This window comes from Cucurbita moschata, unplaced genomic scaffold (assembly GCF_002738365.1).
Source record: "Cucurbita moschata cultivar Rifu unplaced genomic scaffold, Cmos_1.0 Cmo_Scf00040, whole genome shotgun sequence".
In the NCBI taxonomy this organism is placed as follows: Eukaryota; Viridiplantae; Streptophyta; class Magnoliopsida; order Cucurbitales; family Cucurbitaceae; genus Cucurbita; species Cucurbita moschata.
Window position 1 is genome coordinate 689,749 of NW_019268556.1, and position 24,617 is coordinate 714,365.

The following is a 24,617-nucleotide window of genomic DNA, read 5'->3' on the forward strand; positions in this document are numbered from 1 at the left end:
AAAAAAAAAAAAAAAAAAAAAAAAAAAAAAAAAAAAAAAAAAAAACCCACCGATTCAAGAGATAACACGAGAAAACTAAAAACCTAGATCAGAAATCCTTTTCCTCGATCAGAAAAAAAAAACGAATTACAAAGATTAATAGACAAGAATTAATATCGCCATCGTTAACGAAAGAAGAGAAATGGAAAATAGAAAGAGAAACAAACAGAGAGAAATGGAAAACGGAATCGAGAATAAAGAAACGGAATGTGGATTGGAAAAGGGAGAGAGAGAGAGTTGAAGTGGGTAGTGATGAGGCCCTAGAAATGCGAAGAACCAACCATCTTTGGAGATTGACAGAGATTTTGTTCGGTAAGATCAAACCAGAAAATGAATCTGAATAGAAGAAGAGGCGTAGAATTTGGAAATAATACAATAGAAAAAGATTGTTCAAACCTTCCATTGACAGTGATGAACAAGAACAGAACATATTTTTTTCTCTCTGCGGGCGATGCCGCAAGACGTGCATTGCAGTACTGTCGTGCTCGTTGCGCCCCGCCAAATGGCCATTCTTTCAACTGTTTGGGGGAAGTTCTAAAATTCATGTTCTAACTTCCAACTTAATATTAAATATATATATATATATATATATATATATATATTTTCCCTTATTCATTAGAGATGTGTACGCATTAGAGATGTGTACGGGTCGGGGTCGAGGGCGGGAACGATCTATGTCATTCATTTCATTCTCCATTTCTAAATTGTTTTTACCTATTTTAGCTTAATGGGTGCTCGAGAATTTTTATTGGTTATTGTTCTTATAAAAAAAAATAGTCATTTAAAAAAAATTAATATATGATTTAGATTTTTTAATATAACTATTAATGGATATTAATTAGTAAATTATTATTTGTCGGTCAAATCATTTCACTCGACAGTAAACAAAATAACTGAATCCCTAAAAAAAAATGAATGATTTTTTATTTAATTTAAAAATTAATAATCCAATTAGCACAAAAAAAAAATCTAGGTAGAACTTGGAAGTGAAATTCGGAAGGAAAAAAAATTATATTTATATTAAGCTGGTGGGTCGGAGAACATTCTCTATTCTCGACCCCATTTATTTAATGGGAAGAAACCTCTCCCCTCTCCTTCCTCCATTTCCTGTCTAAATGGGGAATGCCCGTTCAAAGCAAGTACAACGAGGCTCCACCCTCGAGAGTTAAATGAACATCTATAGTAACTAAAGGTGTACATGGTTCGGGTTGGGTTGGGTTTAGGGATTTTTTTTACCCAACTCAAAAGTTCGAGTTGGTTGGATTGGTAATCCAACCCAACTCGAAATTTTTTACAACCCAACCCTATATTTTATGGTTGGGTTCGGGTTGGCCAAGGTACCACTCTAGAAAATTTATTAATACAAAAAGATTCTTGATATAATTTATATATTTTTATTTGTTTGGGTTAACCGAAGATTTTATCTACGAACTTGAACCCGTAACCAAACCGATTCAGTTCGGGTTCAGAAAAATGAACCCAACCCTACCCGAAATGCTAACCCAACTCAACCCTTATAGTTTGGGTTGGGTTGGCTCAGGTTGTCAGGTTGAATGTCCACCCCTAGTAGCCACTGTGAATATTTGCTAAAACTAAACCATTGTGAAAGTTGTCTATTTATAATCATTTACAAAATCAAATAAATTTCAAAGGAAATGGAATGAGCAACTAATGGATATATGATATTTGCCTATAATAAGGAGTCAAATATAATACGTGTGTTAAATTGTAATAGAAGACTAAATATCCTCAATCATATAAGATATTTGCCTATAATAAATGGTCAAATATGATACCTATGTAAGGCTAAATATCCTCGATCATACCAAATATTTGTCTATAATAGATAGAGGGTTAAATATGATACATATGTTAAACCATAATTCAAGTCTAACACCCCCACAAACTGAGTGTCGGATTTGAACGAACGTGAAGTTTGGATCTGCAAAATTCAAAGAGACCGTCGAGAAATGCTTTTTGTGAAGATGTTAACAACCTGGAGATGGGAAGATGCATGCTGTGTGGGAAGTTTGCCAGCGAGAACAAGTTCTCGAAAGATATGATAATATAATTTAACATGTTTGGCCCACTTGTGAGAAACGAGATTAGAGATAAAAAAATAAAAAACAAAAAAAATAAACTTTTGTACAATAGAAACCTTAAGGTCATGGAAAAGATGCCTGAGCCAAGGTTCAGCAGCAGTCATAGTAAAAGCATGATACTCAAAGTTACACTTGGAGTGTGAGACAGTAGGTTGTTTCTTGGCACTCCAAGAAATGAGATTGTTACCAAGATAAATGGAATAGCGGAATGTAAAACAACGATTATCGAGACAACGAGCCCAATCAGCATCCGAATAAGCTATTAGTGCACTAGGAACAGTGGATGGACGAAAGGTAAGGTCAAGTGGCGAAAGTGGAGTGTTCCCTTAACATAGCAAAAAATACGTTCGACAGCAAGAAAGTGATCTGCAATGGAGGCATGAAAAAATTGACGGACAAAATTGACAGCATGGGCAATATCTGGGCACGTAATGGTCAAGTACTAAAGGACGTCAACAAGAGATCAATAGAGAGTAGGATCAGAGAAAGAAGAACCATTAACAGTCAGGTGTTGAGAAACAACCATGGAGTGTGGACTGGTTTACTTTCAAGCAATTGAGCACGAGTAAGAATATCTCGAGCATATTTTAAACGACTAATAAAGAGACCATTAGGAGTGAGTGATACTTCAAAACCAAGGAAGTACTAAGAAAGCCCAAATCCTCGGTAGCAAACTCAGAATGAACCTTGTGAGTAAAGTTGTCAAGAAGAGATATGTTGTTGCCGGTAACAATAATGTCATCAACATAAAGAAGCAGCTAGATAATATTAGATTATTAATGAAAGACAAAATGGGACATGTCAGCGCGACTGCAAGAAAAACCAACTGTGAGAAGAAATGAGCTGAAACGCTCAAACCAGGCACGAAGAGCTTACTTTAAGTCATATAGGGTTTTCTTTATTAGACAGACATGGGTGGAAAATTGAAGATCAATATACTCAGGAGGCTGTTCCATATGAACATGTTGAGTAAGAGTGACGTTGAGGAAAGTAGATGAGTAATTTTCTTAAATGTCGATTTCAAAAGCTTGAACAATGGGACCTCATTCTCTCACTAGCTTAAGAGACACTTAGTTTATAGTCAGATCATAAACAAATTGTTTATTAGAGAATCAATGATATTTAAGATTTAAGATGTAATTACAGAAGTAAAACGAACCTATGACTCAACTGTAATTATGGACATTTGACATAAAAGAAATGAACTTTTCACCCAGAGTTGAATTGATTTTGGCCCGTCCTGTGAAGTTAAAAAAAAAATGTAAGATGTATGATAATGAGATGACATGATTTGATGTTGTTTCATATTAAGATGATGTGCATGTATTAAATATCATGATGTATTATGAGAATAATTTTTCTAAGGTACCACCCTAGTTATTGTTAATGATGATGAATGTATGAAGGTCAATGCATGCATGTTGTTTAGAGTGATATGTGAACGGTGTATAGGGTTGTGTTATAAAGATGATTTAAAGATGAAAACTATAGGGATCTCATGCATTTTGTGTGCACATATACATCGGGTTATTCACCATTTATGATAATGATCATCATCATCATGCCCTACATGATACTTGGAGGTCTGTTGACCTCTGGACATCGACTACGGATAGCTAGCCCGACTATGATGGGTCCAGAGGGGTACATACCGACTGGGGATCCACGCTCGCACGTGTGGGTTGTGTATAGGGAAGTACTACACATCCAATTTTGTCCCAACTAGAGACCACCCTTATGATGATTTTAACGATAGGTCCCTAATCATGAGTTGCATGTGTTTGTATTATCTGACCCCTATAGTGGGGTCACTTACTGAGTATACTCCTGTACAGTTGATGACAACATCTCAAGTATAGACCATGACACGTACATAGAATCTATATGCATCACCAAACACAGTCATTTGATCACCCGACATTCTTTCTTTAATATTTGTTCTCCTTATCATCTTAAACCAAACGTGTAATAGCCCAAACCTATTGCTAGCAGATATTGTCATCTTTGGGCTACCCTTCGAGGTAGCTCACTCCTAGCAAATATTATCCTATTTCGACTTTTCCTTTCAGGCTTCCATTGTCCTCTTTGACTTTTTTCCCCTCAGGCTTCCCTCAAAATAACCCACCGCTAGCAAGTATTGTCCTCTTTGGCTTTTCCCTTTCGGGCTTCCCTTAAAATAACTACAACTAGCAGATATCCTTTTGAGTTTTCTCTTTCGGTCTTCCCCTCAAGGTAGCTCACCACTAATAAATATTATTTTCTTTGAGCTTTCCCTTTCGGCTTCCCCTCAAGATTTTTAAAATGCGTCTGCTAAGGAGAAATTTTCACACCCTTATAAATAATGTTTCATTTCCCTCTCCAATCAACGTGGGATCTCACAAAACGACCCATATTATTCAATGAGCGGCTAACCTTCATCCCAAGGTTTAATCAACCTTTGACAAAGGACAAGATTGAACCCATTTAGTTTATGGACATCTTTTTGATAGCGATAAGGAAGGAGGGTGCGAGAGATATGGTGCTAATTTCAATCCTTTACATAAAACTCCAAATGAGTCATAGTAGCATCCATTTGTCATAACCCCTCCGCGTGTCCCCCGCCTCTCTCATGCATTTCACCACCTGTTCTGTGCGCCCGCCCGCCCGCCCCTTCTTCTCTCTCACCTAATCGCCATTTTTACGCTCTTTTCTTCATCTCTCTGGTTCAGAGATTATCCAAATTCCCTTTACAGAGAAGGGTTTTCATAGTCGGAACACATTTTGTTTTATGTAACGAAGAAGAAGAAGAGAAAGAAGATGGAGTTGATGAACTCTTTCTTGAATCTGGTGGTGCCGCCGGCGAGTTTGGTGATTCTGGCGTTCTCATGGCCGGCATTGTCCTTCATCAACGCCTGTGAGTGGATTTACAATTCCTTCAATATTGAGAATATGGAAGATAAAGTCGTCATTATCACCGGAGCTTCCTCCGGCATCGGAGAGGTAATTTGCTCGAACCGTTTAACTTCTTGATCGATGATACATAAACATACGCGCTAGAAGGAGGGGGGTTGAACCTCCGATCTCAGGAGGGGTTGAACCTACCTTTCAACTTCTTGATCGATGATACATAAACATACACGCTAGGAGGGGTTGAACCTCCAACCTTGTGTTAACAACCCCATGCTCTAACCAACTGAGCTATTAGGAGGAAGGGTTGAACCTCCGACCTTGTGGTTAACGGCCACACGCTCTAACCAATTGAGCTATTAGAAAGAGGGATTGAAGAGGAAGGGTTTAACCTCCGAACTTGTGGTTAACGGCCACACACTCTAATCAACTGAGCTATTAGAAAGAGGGATTGAACCTCCGAACCTTGTGGTTAACAGCCACTCGCTCTATCCAACTGAGCTATTAGAAGGAGGGGTTGAACCTCCGAACCTTGTGGTTAACAGCCACACGCTCTATCCAACTGAGCTATTAGAAGGAGGGGTTGAATCTCTGACCTTGTGGTTAACAGAAACACGCTCTAACCAACTATTAGGAGGGGTTGAACCTCCGACCTTGTGGTTAACAGCAACACGCTCTAACCAACTATTAGAAGGAGGGGTTAAACCTCCGACCTTGTGGTTAACAGCAACACGCTCTAACCAACTATTAGAAGGAGGGGTTGAACCTTCGACCTTGTGGTTAACAGCAACACGCTCTAACCAACTATGAGAAGGAGAGGTTGAACCTCCGATCTTTTGGTTAACAGCCACACGCTCTAATCAACTTAGCTATTTCAACTTCTTTTGTTAAGTAAATTGGTAGCTGTAGAATTATGAACCAAAATGTTGAAACTCAGCAAATAGCTTATGAGTATGCGAAAAGGAAGGCGAATCTGATGCTGGTGGCAAGGAGGGAGAACAGGCTAAGAATCATAAGTGAGAATGCGAGGGCAATGGGAGCTAAACGAGTTTTGATCATGGCGGCTGATGTTGTTAAAGAAGATGACTGTCGAAGATTCGTCTCTGAAACTGTTAATATCTTCGGACGAGGTTTCTTTCTGATCTTCCCTTCTTTGAAGAACTGGATTTATAGTTATTTTATTCAACTCTTGTTCTTGTGCAGTGGATCATCTTGTAAACACTGCTAGTTTGGGACATACATTCTACTTTGAGGAAGTTACCGATACATCGATATTTCCCCATTTGATGGTAAGAACTGTTCGAGGATTGTTGGGAGGGAGTTGATCATGGGTTTATAAGGAATAACATCTCCATTAGTATGAGTCCCAGCTTATGTTCAAAGTGGACAATATCATACCATTGTGGGGTTCCTGATTCTTAACATGGTATTAGAGTCGTGCCCTTAACTTAGCCATGTCAATAAAATCCTCAAATGTCGAACAAAGAAGTTGTGAGCGTCGAAGGTGTAGTAAAAAAGTGACTCAAATGTCGAACAAAGGGTTTACTTTGTTTGAGGGCTCTAAAGAAAGGAGTCGAGCCTCAATTAAAGGGAGGCTGCTCGAGGGCTCCATAGGCCTTAGGGGAGGCTCTATGATATACTTTGTTTGAGGAGAGGATTGTTGGAGGGGAGTGCCACATCGGCTAGCCGATGATCATGAGTTTATAAGTAAAGAATACTATCTCCATTGGTATAAGACCTTTTGGGGAAACCAAAAACAAAACCAGGAGAGCTTATGTTCAAAGTGGACAATATCATACCACTGTGGAGTGTTGTGGAGTGTTGTGGAGTGTCGTGATTGTGATTCTTGAACATGAGATGTTTCTATGGCTAATGATAGTATCTCATAGTGCAGGATATCAACTTTTGGGGAAATGTTTATCCAACTTTGGTGGCTCTACCGTATCTTCATCAAAGCAATGGTCGAGTCATTGTTAACGCATCGGTCGAGACCTGGTTACCTCTGCCACGGATGAGTTTATACTCTGTAAGTCTACAGTTCTTCACTAATAGCTTATCTCAAGCAACAGAAAACTGACTCGATTTTTCGATTATAACAGGCTTCCAAGGCAGCACTGGTGAATTTCTATGAGACATTGAGATTTGAAGTGAAAGATGATGTTGGGATAACAATAGCCACACATGGTTGGATTGGAAGTCAAATGACCAGAGGCAAGTTCATGGTGGAAGATGGTGCAGAAATGCAACGGAAGGAAGAAAGAGAGGTAAACTAAACTAAACTAAACTAAACAGCTCTTTGGTTTGGCCAGCCTTCAAATGAAATGAATGAACGGTTCGTTTTTGTGATTCAGGTGCATGTAACCGGAGGCCCGGTTGAGGAGTTTGCAAAGCTGATTGTGTCGGGGGCGTGTCGGGGAAATATATACGTTAAGTATCCAAGCTGGTATGACATCTTCCTGCTATACAGGATGTTTGCACCCAACATCCTGAACTGGACATTCAGGTTGCTACTTTCGGGTAACGGTTCGAGGAGGACATCCCTAGTCGGGACGGGAATGCCCGTATATGAAGCTAGCGGGAGTGGGAGCGGGAGTGGGAGCGGGAGGCTGGTTTTGGAGGGAGCGTCGCCTAGACGACTACTACTTGCCCCTAACTCACCACAAAGCCTACAGGCCCAGAAGCTGGAATGAAATCACAAGTTTTCCTATAGAATGTTGTTAATGAATGTTTTGATCTGATTATCAGTTGAATAAACAGGACGTTTTCGAGTCGAGTTCATCTGTAAACTTCAATAAAAGATGGGCACATTTTTTTGGTTCAACAAAAGCATCTAATTTCTTGCTATGTATATGTATATAGTATACAAGAACAGATATGATATCATTTCCCAAGGCAGAAGAGGATATGAACTTACAGCACATCTATTTGAAAGCATCTGAAGCAGAATAAATGAAGTCCAAGAATCCAGTTCCCTTGAGAAGACCCTTCCCAGTTAAGAGCTCAAAATCCAACAACAACAAGAACCCAATCACTGCTGCCTTTCCATTTATCACTTCATTCTTTCCAGTGAAGCCAAACCCTTCAAGTTCTTCATCGACCACCATTTTCACCTTGAACATAAACACAAGGAGTTCAAGAACTGGCAAAAAAAAAAAAAAAAAAAAAATAGAATACGTTCGACTAAACAATTCCCTAGTTATCTCGTCAACATGAGCATAACATAAAGTTCAAGAACGGAAGAAAACTGCAAAAAAACAGAATACGCTTGACTAAACAATTATAGTTACCTTAGGTAGAAGTTCAAGAACGGAAGAAAATTATTAGCGAAAAAACAGAATACGTTCGACTAAACAATTCCATAGTTATCTCGTCGAATTAACACAAGGTAGAAGTTCAAGAACCGAATAAAACTATCGGCAAAAGAACAAAATACGTTCGACTAAATAATTTCATAGTTACCTCGACTAAACAATTCCATAGTTACCTTGTCGACATGAACATAACACAAGGTAGAAGTTCAAGAACTGAAGAAAACTATCGGCAAAAAAACAGAATACGTTCAACTAAACAATTCCATAGTTACCTCGTCGACATGAACATAACACGAGGGTAGAAGTTCAAGAACGGAAGAAACCTATCGGCGAAAAAATAGAATACATTTGACTAAACAATTCCATAGTTACCTCGTCGACATGACCATAACACAAGGTAGAAGTTCAAGAACGGAAGAAAACTATTGGCAAAAAAATAGAATACATTCGACTAAACAATTCCATAGTTACCTCGTCGACATGAACATAACACAAGGTAGAAGTTCAAGAACGGAAGAAAACTATCGGCAAAAAAACAGAATGCGTTTGACTAAACCATTTCATAGTTACCTCGTCGACATGGACATAACACGAGGGTAGAAGTTCAAGAACGGAAGAAAACTATTGGCGAAAAAATAGAATACATTCGACTAAACAATTCCATAGTTACCTCGTCGACATGAACATAACACAAGGTAGAAGTTCAAGAACGGAAGAAAACTATCGGCAAAAAAATAGAATACGTTCGACTAAACAATTCCATAGTTACCTCGTCGACATGAACATAACACAAGGTAGAAGTTCAAGAACGGAAGAAAACTATCGGCAAAAAAATAGAATACGTTCGACTAAACAATTCCATAGTTACCTCGTCGACATGAACATAACACAAGGTAGAAGTTCAAGAACGGAAGAAAACTATCGACAAAAAAACAGAATGCGTTTGACTAAACCATTTCATAGTTACCTCGTCGACATGGACATAACACGAGGGTAGAAGTTCAAGAACGGAAGAAAACTATTGGCGAAAAAATAGAATACACATGGACATAACACGAGGGTAGAAGTTCAAGAACGGAAGAAAACTATTGGCGAAAAAATAGAATACATTCGACTAAAACACGAGGGTAGAAGTTCAAGAACGGAAGAAAACTATTGGCGAAAAAATAGAATACATTCGACTAAACAATTCCATAGTTACCTCGTCGACATGAACATAACACAAGGTAGAAGTTCAAGAACGGAAGAAAACTATCGGCAAAAAAATAGAATACGTTCGACTAAACAATTCCATAGTTACCTCGTCGACATGAACATAACACAAGGTAGAAGATAGAATACGTTCGACTAAACAATTCCATAGTTACCTCGTCGACATGAACATAACACAAGGTAGAAGTTCAAGAACGGAAGACTAAACAATTCCATAGTTACCTCGTCGACATGAACATAACACAAGGTAGAAGTTCAAGAACGGAACAAAACTATCGACAAAAAAACAGAATGCGTTTGACTAAACCATTTCATAGTTACCTCGTCGACATGGACATAACACGAGGGTAGAAGTTCAAGAACGGAAGAAAACTATTGGCGAAAAAATAGAATACATTCGACTAAACAATTCCATAGTTACCTCGTCGACATGAACATAACACAAGGTAGAAGTTCAAGAACGGAAGAAAACTATCGGCAAAAAAATAGAATACGTTCGACTAAACAATTCCATAGTTACCTCGTCGACATGAACATAACACAAGGTAGAAGTTCAAGAACGGAAGAAAACTATCGGCAAAAAAACAGAATGCGTTTGACTAAACCATTTCATAGTTACCTCGTCGACATGGACATAACACGAGGGTAGAAGTTCAAGAACGGAAGAAAACTATTGGCGAAAAAATAGAATACATTCGACTAAACAATTCCATAGTTACCTCGTCGACATGAACATAACACAAGGTAGAAGTTCAAGAACGGAAGAAAACTATCGGCAAAAAAATAGAATACGTTCGACTAAACAATTCCATAGTTACCTCGTCGACATGAACATAACACAAGGTAGAAGTTCAAGAACGGAAGAAAACTATCGACAAAAAAACAGAATGCGTTTGACTAAACCATTTCATAGTTACCTCGTCGACATGGACATAACACGAGGGTAGAAGTTCAAGAACGGAAGAAAACTATTGGCGAAAAAATAGAATACATTCGACTAAACAATTCCATAGTTACCTCGTCGACATGAACATAACACAAGGTAGAAGTTCAAGAACGGAAGAAAACTATCGGCAAAAAAATAGAATACGTTCGACTAAACAATTCCATAGTTACCTCGTCGACATGAACATAACACAAGGTAGAAGATCAAGAACTGAAGAAAACTATCGGCAAAAAAAATAAAATACGTTCGACTAAACAATTCCATAGTTACCTCGTCGACATTGACATCGGTAGCAGTTACACCGGGTTGAGCTTTACCACTAAAGACAATCTCAGCAGACGAATCTGATATCACGTTTCCCCTCATGTTGATATAAATGTTGTTTTCATCAGTTTTTACAGGGTATACAAAAAGCTTCCTTAAGGCTGGTGTGAGGACTCTGAGGACAGGATTGTTTGGATACCATTCCTTGATGTCTCCAGTTTGGAGGTCAAATGTGCTATCTGTCGTTGGACAGACAATACAGCCATCCTGAGTAGAGAACAGGTATGATCATTCAATGAAGTGTTCTACATTGCAAGCATTAGAACTTATTCTAGTTTCAAAAACTGAAATGCTGATAAATATGAAGAACATTGAAGCCCAACAGTCAATTTGAATGAGTAAGAACCAAAGTTTTATCTATCCAGCCGTAAGGAGTTGAACATTTCCATTCTATTTGGTGTTTAGGTGAAATCGAGCTTGACCCAATTGTCTCTATCGTACCATTGTAAAGAAAGAAAAGGAATCGATTGTCATATTCATATTGAGGATGGTTAGGAGGGAGTTCCACATTGGCTAATTAAGGGAAAGATCGGCTAATTAATGGAACGATCATGGGTTTATAAGTAAGGAATACAACTCCATTGGCATGAGGCCCTTTGGGAAAACCAAATGCAAAGCCATGAGAGCTTATGCTCAAAGTGGACAATATCATATCATCGTGGAGATTCGTGATTCCTAACATGGCATCGGAGTCATGCCCTTAACTTAGCCATGTCAATAGAATCCTCAAATGTCAAACAAAGAAATTGGGACCCTCGAAAGTATAGTCAAAAGTGACTCAAGTGTTGAATAAATAGTGTACTTCGTTCGAGGGCTCCCACATTGGCTAATTAAGGGAATGATCATGGGTTTATAAGTATGGAATACATCACCCTTCGTATAAGGCCTTTTGGGGAAACCAAAAGCAAAGCCATGAAAGCTTATGCTCAAAGTGGACAATATCATACCATTATGAAGATTCGTGATTCCTAACATGGTATGAGAGCCTCAGGGAAAGCTCTATGGTATACTTTGTTTGAGAGGAGGATGGTTGGGAGGGAGTCCCACATTAACTAATTAAGAAAACAATCCTGGGTTTATAAGTAAGAAATACATCTCCATTGATACGAGACCCTTTGGAAATATCACAAGCAAAGCCGTGAGAGCTTATACTCAAAGTGGACAATATCATACTATCGTGGAGATTCGTGATTCCTAACCGTCCTTGATGCAATAACGAACCTAATCTTCTCTAAATCAGGAAAATATGTCCTCCCCAATTGGGCAATCATCACTGTTATTCTCTATGAATCATATGAAACAAGGGCAGAATTCAGATAATTCTACAATTCTTTGACAGTCGCAAGAAAAGAAGAAACAGAGGAAATGAAATAAACCTTAGTGAGTTTGGCATTAAGGAGACCTTCAGTGTAAGCACCTTCAGCAGGGGAACGATTCTCAATAGCAAAAATCCTCTCCTTATACCAAAGAAGCAAAACCGTCTCCCCACCCTGAATAATCACGCGCCGCTCCCCTTTCGGCAGCGCCGACAACGGAACCACGGGCACCCAGTTACCAGACGCCGACGATTCCTCAGCCACCGAGACCTCCGACGCTTTGCACAAGATTTTCCGGGGACCGGAAGGAGGAGAGGCGAAAAGGGAACGGCGAAGGGCGGGTTTGAGAATGGGAAGGGCGGCGGTGCATGGGGAGGAGATCGGATGGTTCCGGCGGAAAGGATGGGCAAAATGGGAAGTGAGGTTAGTGGAATTGACGGCCATTGGGAGGTGGAAGTGGAAGGGGAATGGAGGGGGTGAATGACAGTGAGAGAAGAAGCAGGGGAGGAGAGAGAGAGAGGGATTTAGAGAGAGAAAATGGAGGATTTGCCATAGACCACATGAAATGGATAACAGGAAAGGGTCAATGAAAATGGAGCGCCGGTGATCTGAATATGTGTACCAAATTCTTATACGTTGTGTCAATGGTTTCACGTGGCCCCAAGTTTTGTTGTTCATTCAACATTTTGATTTTCTCCACGACATGGACCAACTCAACTTGAACTATAAGAATTGGATTAGGTTGAATTACCATTCCAGATAGGGTTGGGTTCATTTTTCTAAACTCGAATTAAATCGATTCAGTTTTAGGTTCGTGGGACAAAACCCATGGGTTGACCCGAGCGACCCAATCCAAATAAAAATATATAAGCTATTATTAAGAATCATTTCTTATTAATGGGTTTGTGAGAGTGCTACTTTTAATATATTTCATTTGAAATTTGTGTTAATGGATTTATGTTTGTTTGTGAACTTTTAATATATTTTATTTGAAATTTGTGTTAATGGATTTATGTTTGTTTGTGAACTTTTAATATATTTTATCTAAGATGGTATCCGATATAAGGAGTGGATTAATAAAACTTAAAAAAGATTGACAACCCAACCCCGAGAATAAAGGGTTGGGTTGGGTTACTAATCCAACCGAACTATGTACACCCCTATTTTCAGTATTAATGGGTTCTCAAATTTGTGTTTGTTTGTAAACTTTTAATATATTTTATATAAGATTGTATACGAATAATTACAGGGTGTGGATTAATAAAACTTAAAAAAAAATTGACAACCCAATCCGAATAGAGGGTTGGGTGGGAAAAAGTTTTGGGTTGAGTTAACCGGGACTATGTACACCACTACTTTTACCTTAAATTTTATCATCTCAAAAATCTAAATTGGGTCGGTTCATCCGCTAACTCAATCTCAAAATTCTAAATTGGGTCGGTTCATCCGCTCACCTTCTTAAACCAACCAGGACCATGTACACCCCTACTTTTCAAAAATCTAAATTGAGTCAGTTCATCCGCTCACCTTCTTAGATGAAAACGACTCTCCACAATGGTATAATATTGTCGACTTTGAGCATAAGCTCTCATGACTTTGCTTTGGGCTTCCCCGAAAAGCTTCATTCCAATGGAGATAGTATTTTTTTTTATTATTATTATTATAAACCCACGATCATTCCCTAAATTAGCCGATGTGGGACTTTCATCCAACACGTCCCATTGAACAAAGTACTCCTCCCCTTAATCGAGGCTCGACTCCTTTTCTTTTGGAGTCTTAGTCTTTTTTTACTATGCCTCCGAGGCTCACAATACTTTTGTTCCATACTTGAGAATTCTATTGACATGGCTAACTTTAGGAGCATGACTCTAATACCATAGTTAACACTGTCATAAAACTAAAGACAGCTAAATACCGACATTTCTTGAGAATGAGTTAAAAGTGAAAAAAATATAAGAATAGATCATCAAATTAAATAAACAATCAAAAGAATTAGTTTAAAGATGTTGTATATAACAAAAATAAAAATACTATAAAATGGGCGTCGGCCGAGGTACCACTCTGTCAAACCTATTATTACAGACAGATTCTTAATATAATTTATATATTTTTATTTGGCTCGGGTCAAGTTGGAAGTTTTATCCACAAACCCCGAGACCGAATCGATTTAGTTCGAGTTTAGAAAAATGAACCTAACCATATCCGAAATGCTAATCCAACCCAACCTAACTCTTATAGTTCGATTTAGGTTGGTCCGGTCGTCGAGTTACTTGTCTCCACCCCACCCAAGGGGTATACATCTCTAACAACTTCGAGACCGGTATACATCTCTAACAACATCGCTAACTTTATATATTTTTGACGTAATAATTAAAATAAATAATAAATTTTAAAATACACAAGAAAATTTTCCATAATATTTGTCCACGATTTGGCTCTTCTCTTTCTTTCGTTTACGGTGGCTGCATCCAGCACGCACAGTCGCCCTTGACGATCCCTCCCTCTTCTGTTCTGCAATTCTCTTCTTTCTCGCCGCCGCCACCGCCGCCAGCCACGCCGCCTCTTCCTCAGTAATCCATTTCCTTCTCTCCGGTAATCTATCAAGTTGGATCAAATCTATTTTCCATAATTTTGTCCTCTTGTATGATTCATAATTCTTTTTCGAACACTTCCGATTCTGTGATTCGAACTATGTGTTGAATGACCTAGATAGATCTTGGCCGATCTGGCTGAGGATATCCTACTGGCAGATTTCAGCTTATCATTCCTAGAAAATTTACTTTGTTTGGGAGTTAGAGCCCTATCTTTATCTCACTATGTGATTTTTTGCTGGCTAATTCCATTATCCATTTTTTAAGTTGTTGGGAATTACAGAAACCCGTCTTCTTAGATGGAAATTCATAATAACTATAGTTAAGTGGCATGAAAGGGATTTGACTGTCCTCTAGAATGTATTTGAAAAATTAAAACCATGAACCAATATGCAGTTGTTCATGGATATGGTTGTTTCAAATTGAAAACACTTGTGCGCATTGATCCACATATGTGTATGGACACATTCAATTTAGGATATGTTGTCCTGTTTTATTTATTTTTGCATTTTTCAGCTTTTAAGTTTTTTCAGCTTCTCTCCTGTTGCTATAAGTGTGGATATCTATATTTCCAAATATGTATTTTTCTTTACTTAATTGGTTCAAGATGGTATCAGATCTGACTATCCACGGTAGAAGTTGTTAGGAATCACGAACCTCCACAATGGTATGATATTGTCCGCTTTGAGCATAAGCTCTCATGGCTTTGCTTTTGGTTTCCCCAAAAGGCCTCATACCAATGGAGATCTATTCTTTACTTATGAACCTATGATAAACCTCTTAATTAGCCAATGTGGGACTCCTTCCCAACAATACTTAACAGAAGTATAGTTCTAGAATTCTAGACCAAAACTGTTCAATTTTTGTGTGTGTTTGATATAAAGGTAAAGCTTTTCTGATCTTAAACATTCATGAGATAGTAGCTGGAAATTTGTTTCATGGAAGGTAAAGGAAACAAAGGAGGTGGAGAAAAGAAAATAAATAAGGGTTTGCTTAGCTTCCAAATTTTCTTCTATGATTTTTCTTGTAATATATAAGATTTCATAATGCTCCAGAATTTGATAGAAATATCACTTTTGGCTTCAATTTCAAGCTCCACCATGGAAGGGAAAAAACCATTCTCAGTATCACACAGCAAGCATGGTTTTTGTATTTAAGATGATAAAAATTAAAAGAACCTAAATTTTGAACCATGTTAATAAAATGATCTAATTTTTATACACACGAGCTTTGGAGGGTCTAAATTTCACCATTAATATTTCATGGGGGGAATTTAAACAATCACTATATTTTAGTTTAGGTTGGTTCAACCTTTTCTTTCATACTCTGTTCTTGGCTTTTGTATTTGCTTTTACGGGATTTAGTTGTAGTGTTGATTAATGTTAATTTTTCATTCAATTGTTTGTTATCATTACATTGAATTATATTTTGCAGGATGTGCTACTTGTTACTGACACATTTAAAATAAACCTCTTGCAAGGTTATTCTCTTGATCCTCACAAAATTTTAGTTTAGGTTGGTTCAACCTTTTCTTTCATACTCTGTTCTTGGCTTTTGTATTTGCTTTTACGGGTTTTAGTTGTAGTGTTGATTAATGTTAATTTTTCATTCAATTGTTTGTTATCATTACATTGAATTATATTTTGCAGGATGTGCTACTTGTTACTGACACATTTAAAATAAACCTCTTGCAAGGTTATTCTCTTGATCCTCACAAAATTTTAGTTTAGGTTGGTTCAACCTTTTCTTTCATACTCTGTTCTTGGCTTTTGTATTTGCTTTTACGGGTTTTAGTTGTAGTGTTGATTAATGTTAATTTTTCATTCAATTGTTTGTTATCATTACATTGAATTATATTTTGCAGGATGTGCTACTTGTTACTGACACATTTAAAATAAACCTCTTGCAAGGTTATTAATTATATTTTGCAGGATGTGCTACTTGTTACTGACACATTTAAAATAAACCTCTTGCAAGGTTATTCTCTTGATCCTCACAAAATTGCTACTTGTTACTGACACATTTAAAATAAACCTCTTGCAAGGTTATTCTCTTGATCCTCACAAAATTGATTTTATTCTGCAGAAAAGCCTGTACCTTGTAGAACTCACTAAACAATGGGTGATTATCACTTTGTGTACAAGGATGTTGAAGGAGCCTCCACTCAGTGGGATGATATTCAGAGAAAGTTGGGAAACCTACCTCCAAAGCCTGCTCCATTCAAGCCACCAGGCTTCACGCCTGCCCAAGATGAGGCATCCGTCTCCAAAGACAAGTCTTGGATTGATCAGAAGACTGAAGAGGAGCTTGAAGACCTTGAGGATGATCTAGATCTTGATGATGACAACTTTCTCCAAGAGTATAGGTTGGTTTTCTTCATTAACCCTTCATGTTTGGTTGTTGCTTTTGTGTAATTTTATTCATTGCTGGTAGAACTAAAGAAAAACTGAGATCAGTTGATGCTGAATTGGTCAATTTGGTGGCCAGGAGGAAATCATATGACATTGATTAATTTATTAATTGAAGGAAATCTAAATTTTTCTTCTCCATTCAACAAGTATGAGATTTTCTCTTTAATTAGCTTTTCACCATCCTGTTTATTAGTTAATTCATTACCTAATATTTCTTCTTCATCCAAATTCTTAGTTGAATTGAATCCATATCCTTTGAGATTTTGTGACAAAAGAATTACAAAATCTCTGACTTTGATGCAACTTTATTTTTGGGATAGGAAAAAGAGGTTGGTCGAGATTAGAGAAGCAGCTAAAATCTCTAAATTTGGATCAGTAAATCCAATATCAGGGTCAGATTTTGTGCGTGAGGTTTCACAGGCTCCGTCTGATGTTTGGGTTGTCGTTATTCTCTACAAAGAAGGGTACCGTCCATATCCAACGCCCCAAATGTTTTTATGTTCTTTACATTCTGTTGACATTTACTCTCTGGTGTGTTAATATCCTTTTTATGTTATATTATGATCTCATGACAGAATTCAAGAATGCGATGTGTTGATGAATTGTTTGCAAGAACTGGCCACGAGATATCCAGCCACAAAATTTGTTAAAATAATATCCACAGATTGCATTCCCAACTACCCAGATTGTAATCTTCCTACTTTGTTAGTTTACAACAATGGTGCAGTGAAAGCAAATTATGTGGGCCTTCGAAGTTTCGGCAGAAGATGCACTCCAGAAGGTACTCATTTATATACAACTAAGAACGCCCATTTGGTTGGTTTGTGTCCTCTGCAGCTTCTTTCTAGTTAGTTATGCATCATTGTGTTATTGTTCAACGGTCAGCGCTCTTATTTGGTTAGATATTTGAAAGCATGTTATCACTTTCCTCATTTATGTGATACCAATGATTTTATCATGGGCAAACTTTGCATTTGAAATTGTGTTATATGGTTGAGTTCTAAGCCATTGAGTTCTGTTGGTTCTGTGACCTTGTGAAGTGGAATTCATGGGCTTCCTTGGTTGATTGGGTTGTGTTTAGCTTGAGACAGGGTTTGTGGCACTACGATTGAGGAGGTTCTCCCCCCATTTTGGGGTAAGGGCCGGATTTTGCAGTAGACTTGTTTCTTTGTTGTATTGCGGAGAATTTAGTTTAAAAGAAATGGTAGAATATTTTGGGAAGTTGAGAGATCATAAGAGGAGATTTGCAAGAAAGGTTGCTAGGTTAAATGTAACGGCCTAAATCCACTACTAGCAGATATTGTCAGATTTCTCTTTTATGCTTCCTCTCAGTTTTTAAAACGCATCTGCTAGGGGAATGTTTCCACACCCTTATAAAGAATGTTTCGTTCTCCCCCCAACCAATGTGGGATCTCACAATCCACCTCACTTCGGGGTCCAGCGTCCTCGTTGACACTCGTTCTTTAATTGATGTGGGACCCTCCAAATCCACTCTCCTTTAGGGTCTTGCGTCTGTGCTGGCACACCGCCTCATGTCCACACCCCTACGGGGTCGGCCTTCTCGTTGGCATGTCGTCTAGTGTTTGGCTCTGATACCATTTGTAACAGCTCAAGTCCACTGCTAGCTGATATTGTCTTCTTTGGACTTTACCTTTCGGGCTTCCCCTCAAAGTTTATAAAACGCGTCTGATAGGGAAAAGTTTTCACACCCTTATAAAGAATGTTTCGTTCTCCTCCCTAACCAATGTGGGATCTCACGTCTACCCAATATATTTTTTTTTTTTGCAAGCATGAGCTATGTTTGATTCTTTTGGGTTAGAGTCATTTTCTGTAGTAAGTGGAAGGACTCTTTTCATTTTCTGTAGTCGAAGTATTTTATCTGCCAACTATGGAGGGCATGTCCAGATGAGAAATTCTGAAACCATTTATCTGAAGCTGTACTAAGTTGTTGATCATATTTTGGTTGCAAGCTCTTCATATCCTGCAAATGATCATGTAATTCTTGGTTGTTGGTTTTCAGGTGTTGCATTAGTTCTTTGTCAAGCAGATCCAGTGCTGAATGATGGTCAGTCTGGAAACGATGAATCGAGAAAATCCATGCTCGAAGGCGTACGCAGAAAGATAATTGAGAAAGTGGTGAGAGATCATGAAGATGGGATTGACGATGGGTCTTCGAGTGATTAGTTTTTGAATCGATCGGGTTTTTCTTTTCTAACGCCCTCTGTTTTAGTTGCTGGAGATTGAAAAGTACTGTTTGGTTACTGCTCATTCTATCGAATGTTTTATTATATAATGTATGCTTATGTGATGTGTGCTGCTATGTGGATGTTAGACTCATCAGATATTCAAATTGCATCAAATCTAAGCCTAAAATGAAGCCAATTGAATTATCTTGTTAGGTGATCATTCTAGAATTTTTCTATTTCTGCTAACACTCAATAGGCTTTCCAGAGATAGCCTGTACCTGAAATAGAAGTACAAATACAATTATCTTATGCATGTCGTCGATCGTATAGGGATGCCTTGCCTTTACCTGAAATAGAAGTGAAGTAGCATGTAGCTTGAGCTTTAAGAAATACTTAGTAAGTGGCCCTATCGGAGTTAGATGCAAGCACATACAATCATGAGTGAGGCTTATCATATCAATTTATATTTCCTTAGGTATCTATTTTGAACGGGTTAATTGGATGTGTATTTACTGTTCTACACATGGGCTACACATGCAAGTATGGACCCACCAGTCGGTTTGCACACCTCCTAGACCTTTTTTTTGTCGGGTGAGCATTCTCTAAGAGATGTTGATGTCAAACATCCGTTAGGCATAGCGACCCGTCGCAACATTATAATGAATATAATGATTGTTTTCCTACCTTATAGTGTACGTGTTCGGATCATTGTAAAAGAAGAAGGGGTATGCCCCGATGCATGAACATACAATGATATATGAAGTCCCAACATTTTTATTCATTGTAATGTAAAACAACACCTTCCATTTTTTCTTCGTATCATTTTCATCCGAGCTTTCCAAACATAAATTGGAGTTGTGCATTATGTTGACACATTTTGCCGTCATTCATATCATGCATCGTGTCATATCATACATATATCATATCATCAGCATATCATGTAACATCATGTACTATGTTGCCAAACATATTACACTATAACATTCATCTTATCATAAGTACATCACATCAGAACACGTGTCATAACTTTCACGTATCATCTCATCGTCACATTGTATGACAGACATATCATTTCGTAAATAAATCATAATCATATTGTTTCATAAATACGTCACAGTCATATCATTTCATAAGCATCTCATGGTCATATCCTTTCATAAATTTATCATAATTATATCATTTCATAACATATCCTAGTCATATCATTTCATAAGCATATTACAGTCGTCTCATTTTATCAACATATCATAGTCATATCATTTCATAAATATGTCACAGTTATATCGTTTCATAAACATATCATAGTTATATTGTTTCATAAACATTTCACACATATCAAGCATATAACACGTGCAAAACCACGGGTCACATGTCATCATACAATATCAATTTCTAACCATAACAACAGTAAGACCACTTACTTGGTTGGCCTAGGTCAAAACTATTACGACCCTATAACGATCTGAAATTTTCTACTTAATTTAAGTAGGTCACCACTGTGTACATATCATTAGCATTAAATGTGGAAATACTTCATTTAAGCTTTTATAAAATGTCCCCTTCATCTTAAAACACAGCCATGGACTTACATGTTTTGAAAATATTTTTAAAAAATGACACAACAAAAAACTAAATAAAATAAATAAACGTTTAAACTAAAAATATCCTAATCTAGCCTAAGTCTAAGAAAATAAATACGACTACCCTATGCATGTGTCACGGTCTAGAGTTGCGATGTCGCCGTCAGCCATACAAGAATGTCTTGCCTTAACCTAAAATCTAAAGAAATACTCGGCCATACAAGAATGTCTTGCCTTAAATGCAAGAACATGCAAATGCAATGACGAAACCTATATTTTTAGTCTATTTTCATACGATACTATCCTAATGGGTAACTTGGATGTGTACCATATACTCTACACACAACCCATACGTGCGAGTATGGACTCACTAGTCAGTTCGCATACCACTGGGTCACTTTCCTTGTCGGGCGAGCATACTCTAGGAGCTCCTTAGGCTGGACACCCGTTAGAACTAGTAACCGTCACGACAACATTAGGTTAAACATAATGATCGTTTTCCTGCCTGACTGTCGTAGCATTATGATAAACATAATGATTGTTCTCCCGCTTGGTCATCACAACATTATGATAACTATAATGATCCTTTTCGTGCCTAGTAATGTACGCGTTCGTACTATCGTGAAGGGTAAGAGGTATCCCCCAATGCATGAACACACAATAATGCATGAGGTCCCAACATTTTTCCATTTTCATTATCATTTAATACAACCCCGCTAGCGTTCCGTACATATCGTATCACATATCGTTTATCATATCTTTCATGCATAAGCCGGAGTTGTATTTCATGCTAGTTCTTCATTTTGCATGTCAATCAATCATATCATTCAAATTACATAAATAAATCATATCATAACATTCCATACTTCCGGACATAACAATTTTCATCATATACATATTATACCATAACATATTGCATCACAATATATCATATCATAAACATGTCAATTTATCACATATCTCGTACCATAACACATTTCATATCATATCACAACATATATATATATCCGTCATTCACATGTCGTATCATAATCATATCCTATCATAAACATTTCGTGGTCATATCGTTCCCTAACGTATCATAGCCTTAACATTCTTATACCTATCACAATCATATCGTTACATGAATGTATCTTAGTCATATTGTTACAGGAACGTATTCTAACGCTATCGTTATATCAATTTATCATAATTCTATCCCTTTCTACCCATAACCTAACCATATTCTTTTATCGATTATGACCATACGTTTTTATAAATTTCTCATGTCCATAGCACTTCAATACGTAACCTAACCTTAACGTTTCATGAACATATCTTACTCCTATCATTATATTACGTTTAGTGCATCCTTCTCGTATCCTACCTCAAACATATCATTGAACACATCGTACCGTAAGTATTATCACACAATTCACATATTATAACATATACATATCATATCATAAGCATATCAATCCATAAACAATTCACACATATCAATATATATGACACGTGCAGAACCACGGGGCACGTGTCAACATCAAATATAACCATGCCGATAGTAAGACCCCTTACTTGATTAACTTAGGCTGGTGTCACCAATTTTTCCTTAATAAAAATTCAATTTTGTCCTTTGCATCCAAGTCATCCTATGCCAACTCATGACATCAATTTCAAATTCAATTCTCTATATTTTATAGTGCTCTAGTGTTAGATTTTATGCGAGCACGAGAGACTGTCTTAGAATATTTTATGTATATATAATTTTATTTTTATTAAAAATTTCATTTTCTATTATTACTACTTCTTTTCGAGAAGATATAGTTACTATATTTTCAAATACTTTTCATAGCCGATCATCTCTTAAAAATTAATTTGTGTTTGACCGTACATAAAAAAAATTACTAATATCATTATGTTGCTTGAATCACATCGACAATTTTAAAAGATAGTTTAATTCTCCAAATTTTCCCTTTTCTTCCCTTTGTGATTTTTGGCCAATTTAAATCGATTCTTAGGATGCTATTGATCATGGCTGATTTTCTATAATAATAACTAAAAATCTAAATAATTACAACAATATAAAAGAAAGAAAAAATGACAAATCTTTTCTTTTCTTATCTTCGATCTTTCCTTATCAGACCCAAGCGGGATCAGCTAAAATGTTGACCTAAAGCTGTCAAAAAATTTAAAATGCAATTTTCCCGTATTCGTGAGGGAGTGCTACATCTTCAAGGGTAATCACGAGTGACCACTTATATTTTGAGTGAAATATGTGTGAAACAATAATCACTGATTTCTTTAATAGTATGATATTGTCCACTTTGAGCATAAGCTCTCATGGTTTCATACCAATGGAGAGAGTATTATTTGATTATAAACCCATGATCATTCCCTAAATTAGCCGATGTGGGACTTTCATCCAACACCTCCCATCGAACAAAGTACGCCTCCCCTTAATCGAGGCTCGACTCCTTTTCTTTTGGAGTCTTAGTCATTTTTTACTATGCCTTCGAGACTCACAATACTTTTGTTTGATATTTGAGGGTTCTATTGGCATGACTCTTTGATACTAGGTTAGGAATCACCAATCTCCACAATAGTATGATATTGTCCACTTTGAGCATAAGTTGCTTTGCTTTCGGTTTTCCTAAAATGCCTCATACCAATGAAGAGATTATTCTTTGATTATAAACCTAGGATCACACAACACACACACTCGATCTAGATGAACACAAAGAGAATATTGGCTAAATGATTTGTATTGATGACTTCATATATATATACAGTAAAAGAGAATTTTGAGAATACACATAATATAGAAAGTACATTTTCAAAGATGTGCCTGGAAAATATATATATATATATATATATATATATATATATATATATATATATGGTTTAGCTTACTATATATATATAGTCTTACCAGATATAACATCTACTGTATATAATTATCTATCCTATATAGTTTTCCTTTTTACTATATATATATACATATACATACATACACACCTATATATATATACACATATATACACACACACACGCATAAATATATATATATATATATATATATATATCTACATACATACATACATACACATACATACATACATACGTCTAATTGCAATTTACTCCATTTACCAAATATAGCTTCACAATTTTTACATATCGACTTAGTCTATCAACTTTTTTGGAAATGATACAAAAAAAAGATATCTTTGGTCACAACAAAAAAACTAATGAATTGGATAATCCTTGGAATTATCTTAATGAAAAAAAAATGATAAACAGAATAGAAATTCTGGATAAGGGATCCACAACTAGAGTAGGGGATGTACTGGAAAAACATAATGAAACTGAAAACGACTATTTATCAAAAACATATGATCCTTTGTTGAGCGGACCTTATCGCAGACGAATCAATTTTTTTTTTTTTGTTTTCATTTTCAATGATAAATGAAACTTCTAGAAAAAATGATAGGGAGAATGTTTGGACAAATAAGATTCATACTATCTTTCTATAACGGTTGACTAATCAATAAATAAGTCGGAGGCTTCATAACCTAGCAATGATCATCCAACAAAGGGAAAAGTAAAACTTATTGTCTCTACACGGAAGAATATGTACTAACATGGCAGAATCTGACCACACGAGAAAGAGGAAAGAGAGAAAAAAAAAAAAAAAAAAAAAAAAAAAAAAAAAAAAAAAAAAAAAAAAAAAAAAA

At 36.8% G+C, this 24,617-nt stretch overlaps 4 protein-coding genes and 1 long non-coding RNA gene across 12 annotated transcripts in view; 3 read left to right on the top strand and 2 right to left on the bottom strand.

The window, feature by feature from the left end:
• The window catches only part of LOC111432758 (probable serine/threonine-protein kinase At1g09600), a 7,652-nt gene extending 7,069 nt beyond the window's left edge, over nt 1-583 (bottom strand). For 2 of the 6 annotated variants that reach the window (XM_023069694.1, XM_023069691.1), the window contains exon 1: nt 436-583. The gene's annotated coding sequence lies outside the window, so the exon portion shown is untranslated. The other 4 variants (XM_023069696.1, XM_023069692.1, XM_023069695.1 and 1 more) reach the window with 4 other exon arrangements.
• A 2,781-nt stretch (nt 584-3,364) lies between these two features.
• On the bottom strand, nt 3,365-12,728 carry LOC111432790. 2 transcript variants are annotated; one of them, XM_023069744.1, is made up of 4 exons: nt 12,197-12,728; nt 10,767-11,027; nt 7,942-8,137; nt 3,365-3,381 (listed from the first exon to the last, which is right to left on the bottom strand). In XM_023069744.1, exons 1-3 carry the CDS (start codon nt 12,578-12,580, stop codon nt 7,949-7,951), a joined length of 834 nt encoding a protein of 277 aa, XP_022925512.1. In that variant the 5' UTR covers nt 12,581-12,728; the 3' UTR covers nt 3,365-3,381; nt 7,942-7,948. The 2 variants fall into 2 exon arrangements, with proteins under 2 accessions (XP_022925512.1, XP_022925511.1); XM_023069743.1 differs by lacking the exon at nt 3,365-3,381 and having other exon boundaries at nt 7,808-8,137.
• Nucleotides 4,818-7,867, top strand: LOC111432789 (11-beta-hydroxysteroid dehydrogenase-like 5). The gene is made up of 6 exons (XM_023069742.1): nt 4,818-5,120; nt 5,965-6,157; nt 6,231-6,316; nt 6,922-7,053; nt 7,127-7,291; nt 7,379-7,867. Exons 1-6 carry the CDS (start codon nt 4,938-4,940, stop codon nt 7,715-7,717), a joined length of 1,098 nt encoding a protein of 365 aa, XP_022925510.1. The 5' UTR covers nt 4,818-4,937; the 3' UTR covers nt 7,718-7,867.
• On the top strand, nt 9,673-10,030 carry LOC111432791. The gene is made up of 2 exons (XR_002708689.1): nt 9,673-9,730; nt 9,997-10,030. It is a non-coding gene; the product is annotated as an uncharacterized LOC111432791 (long non-coding RNA).
• A 1,830-nt stretch (nt 12,729-14,558) lies between the features above and the next one.
• Nucleotides 14,559-24,617, top strand: part of LOC111432767 (phosducin-like protein 3) — a 28,426-nt gene continuing 18,367 nt past the window's right edge. Inside the window, exons 1-5 of one of the 2 annotated variants that reach the window (XM_023069708.1) lie at nt 14,559-14,728; nt 16,813-17,092; nt 17,459-17,602; nt 17,714-17,919; nt 19,159-19,528. In XM_023069708.1, the coding sequence (XP_022925476.1) occupies nt 16,845-17,092; nt 17,459-17,602; nt 17,714-17,919; nt 19,159-19,322 (762 nt within the window). In that variant the 5' untranslated portion in view covers nt 14,559-14,728; nt 16,813-16,844 and the 3' untranslated portion in view covers nt 19,323-19,528. Of the gene's footprint in view, nt 14,729-16,812; nt 17,093-17,458; nt 17,603-17,713; nt 17,920-19,158; nt 19,529-24,617 lie in introns of those variants that run through there. The other variant, XM_023069709.1, reaches the window with a different exon arrangement.

What these genes read in the sequence shown, in the direction of transcription:
- LOC111432789 (XM_023069742.1), top strand. Translation starts at nt 4,938, where the DNA reads ATGGAGTTGATGAACTCTTTCTTGAATCTGGTGGTGCCGCCGGCGAGT. An exon ending in TGTTAATATCTTCGGACGAG is followed by an intron (nt 6,158 to 6,230) that starts GTTTCTTTCTGA and finishes GTTCTTGTGCAG; the next exon opens with TGGATCATCTTGTAAACACT. An exon ending in CACGGATGAGTTTATACTCT is followed by an intron (nt 7,054 to 7,126) that starts GTAAGTCTACAG and finishes CGATTATAACAG; the next exon opens with GCTTCCAAGGCAGCACTGGT.
- LOC111432790 (XM_023069744.1), bottom strand. Translation starts at nt 12,580, where the DNA reads ATGGCCGTCAATTCCACTAACCTCACTTCCCATTTTGCCCATCCTTTC. An exon ending in TTAATGCCAAACTCACTAAG is followed by an intron (nt 11,028 to 12,196) that starts GTTTATTTCATT and finishes TTCTCTACTCAG; the next exon opens with GATGGCTGTATTGTCTGTCC. An exon ending in CCGATGTCAATGTCGACGAG is followed by an intron (nt 8,138 to 10,766) that starts GTAACTATGGAA and finishes TTTATGTTCAAG; the next exon opens with GTGAAAATGGTGGTCGATGA.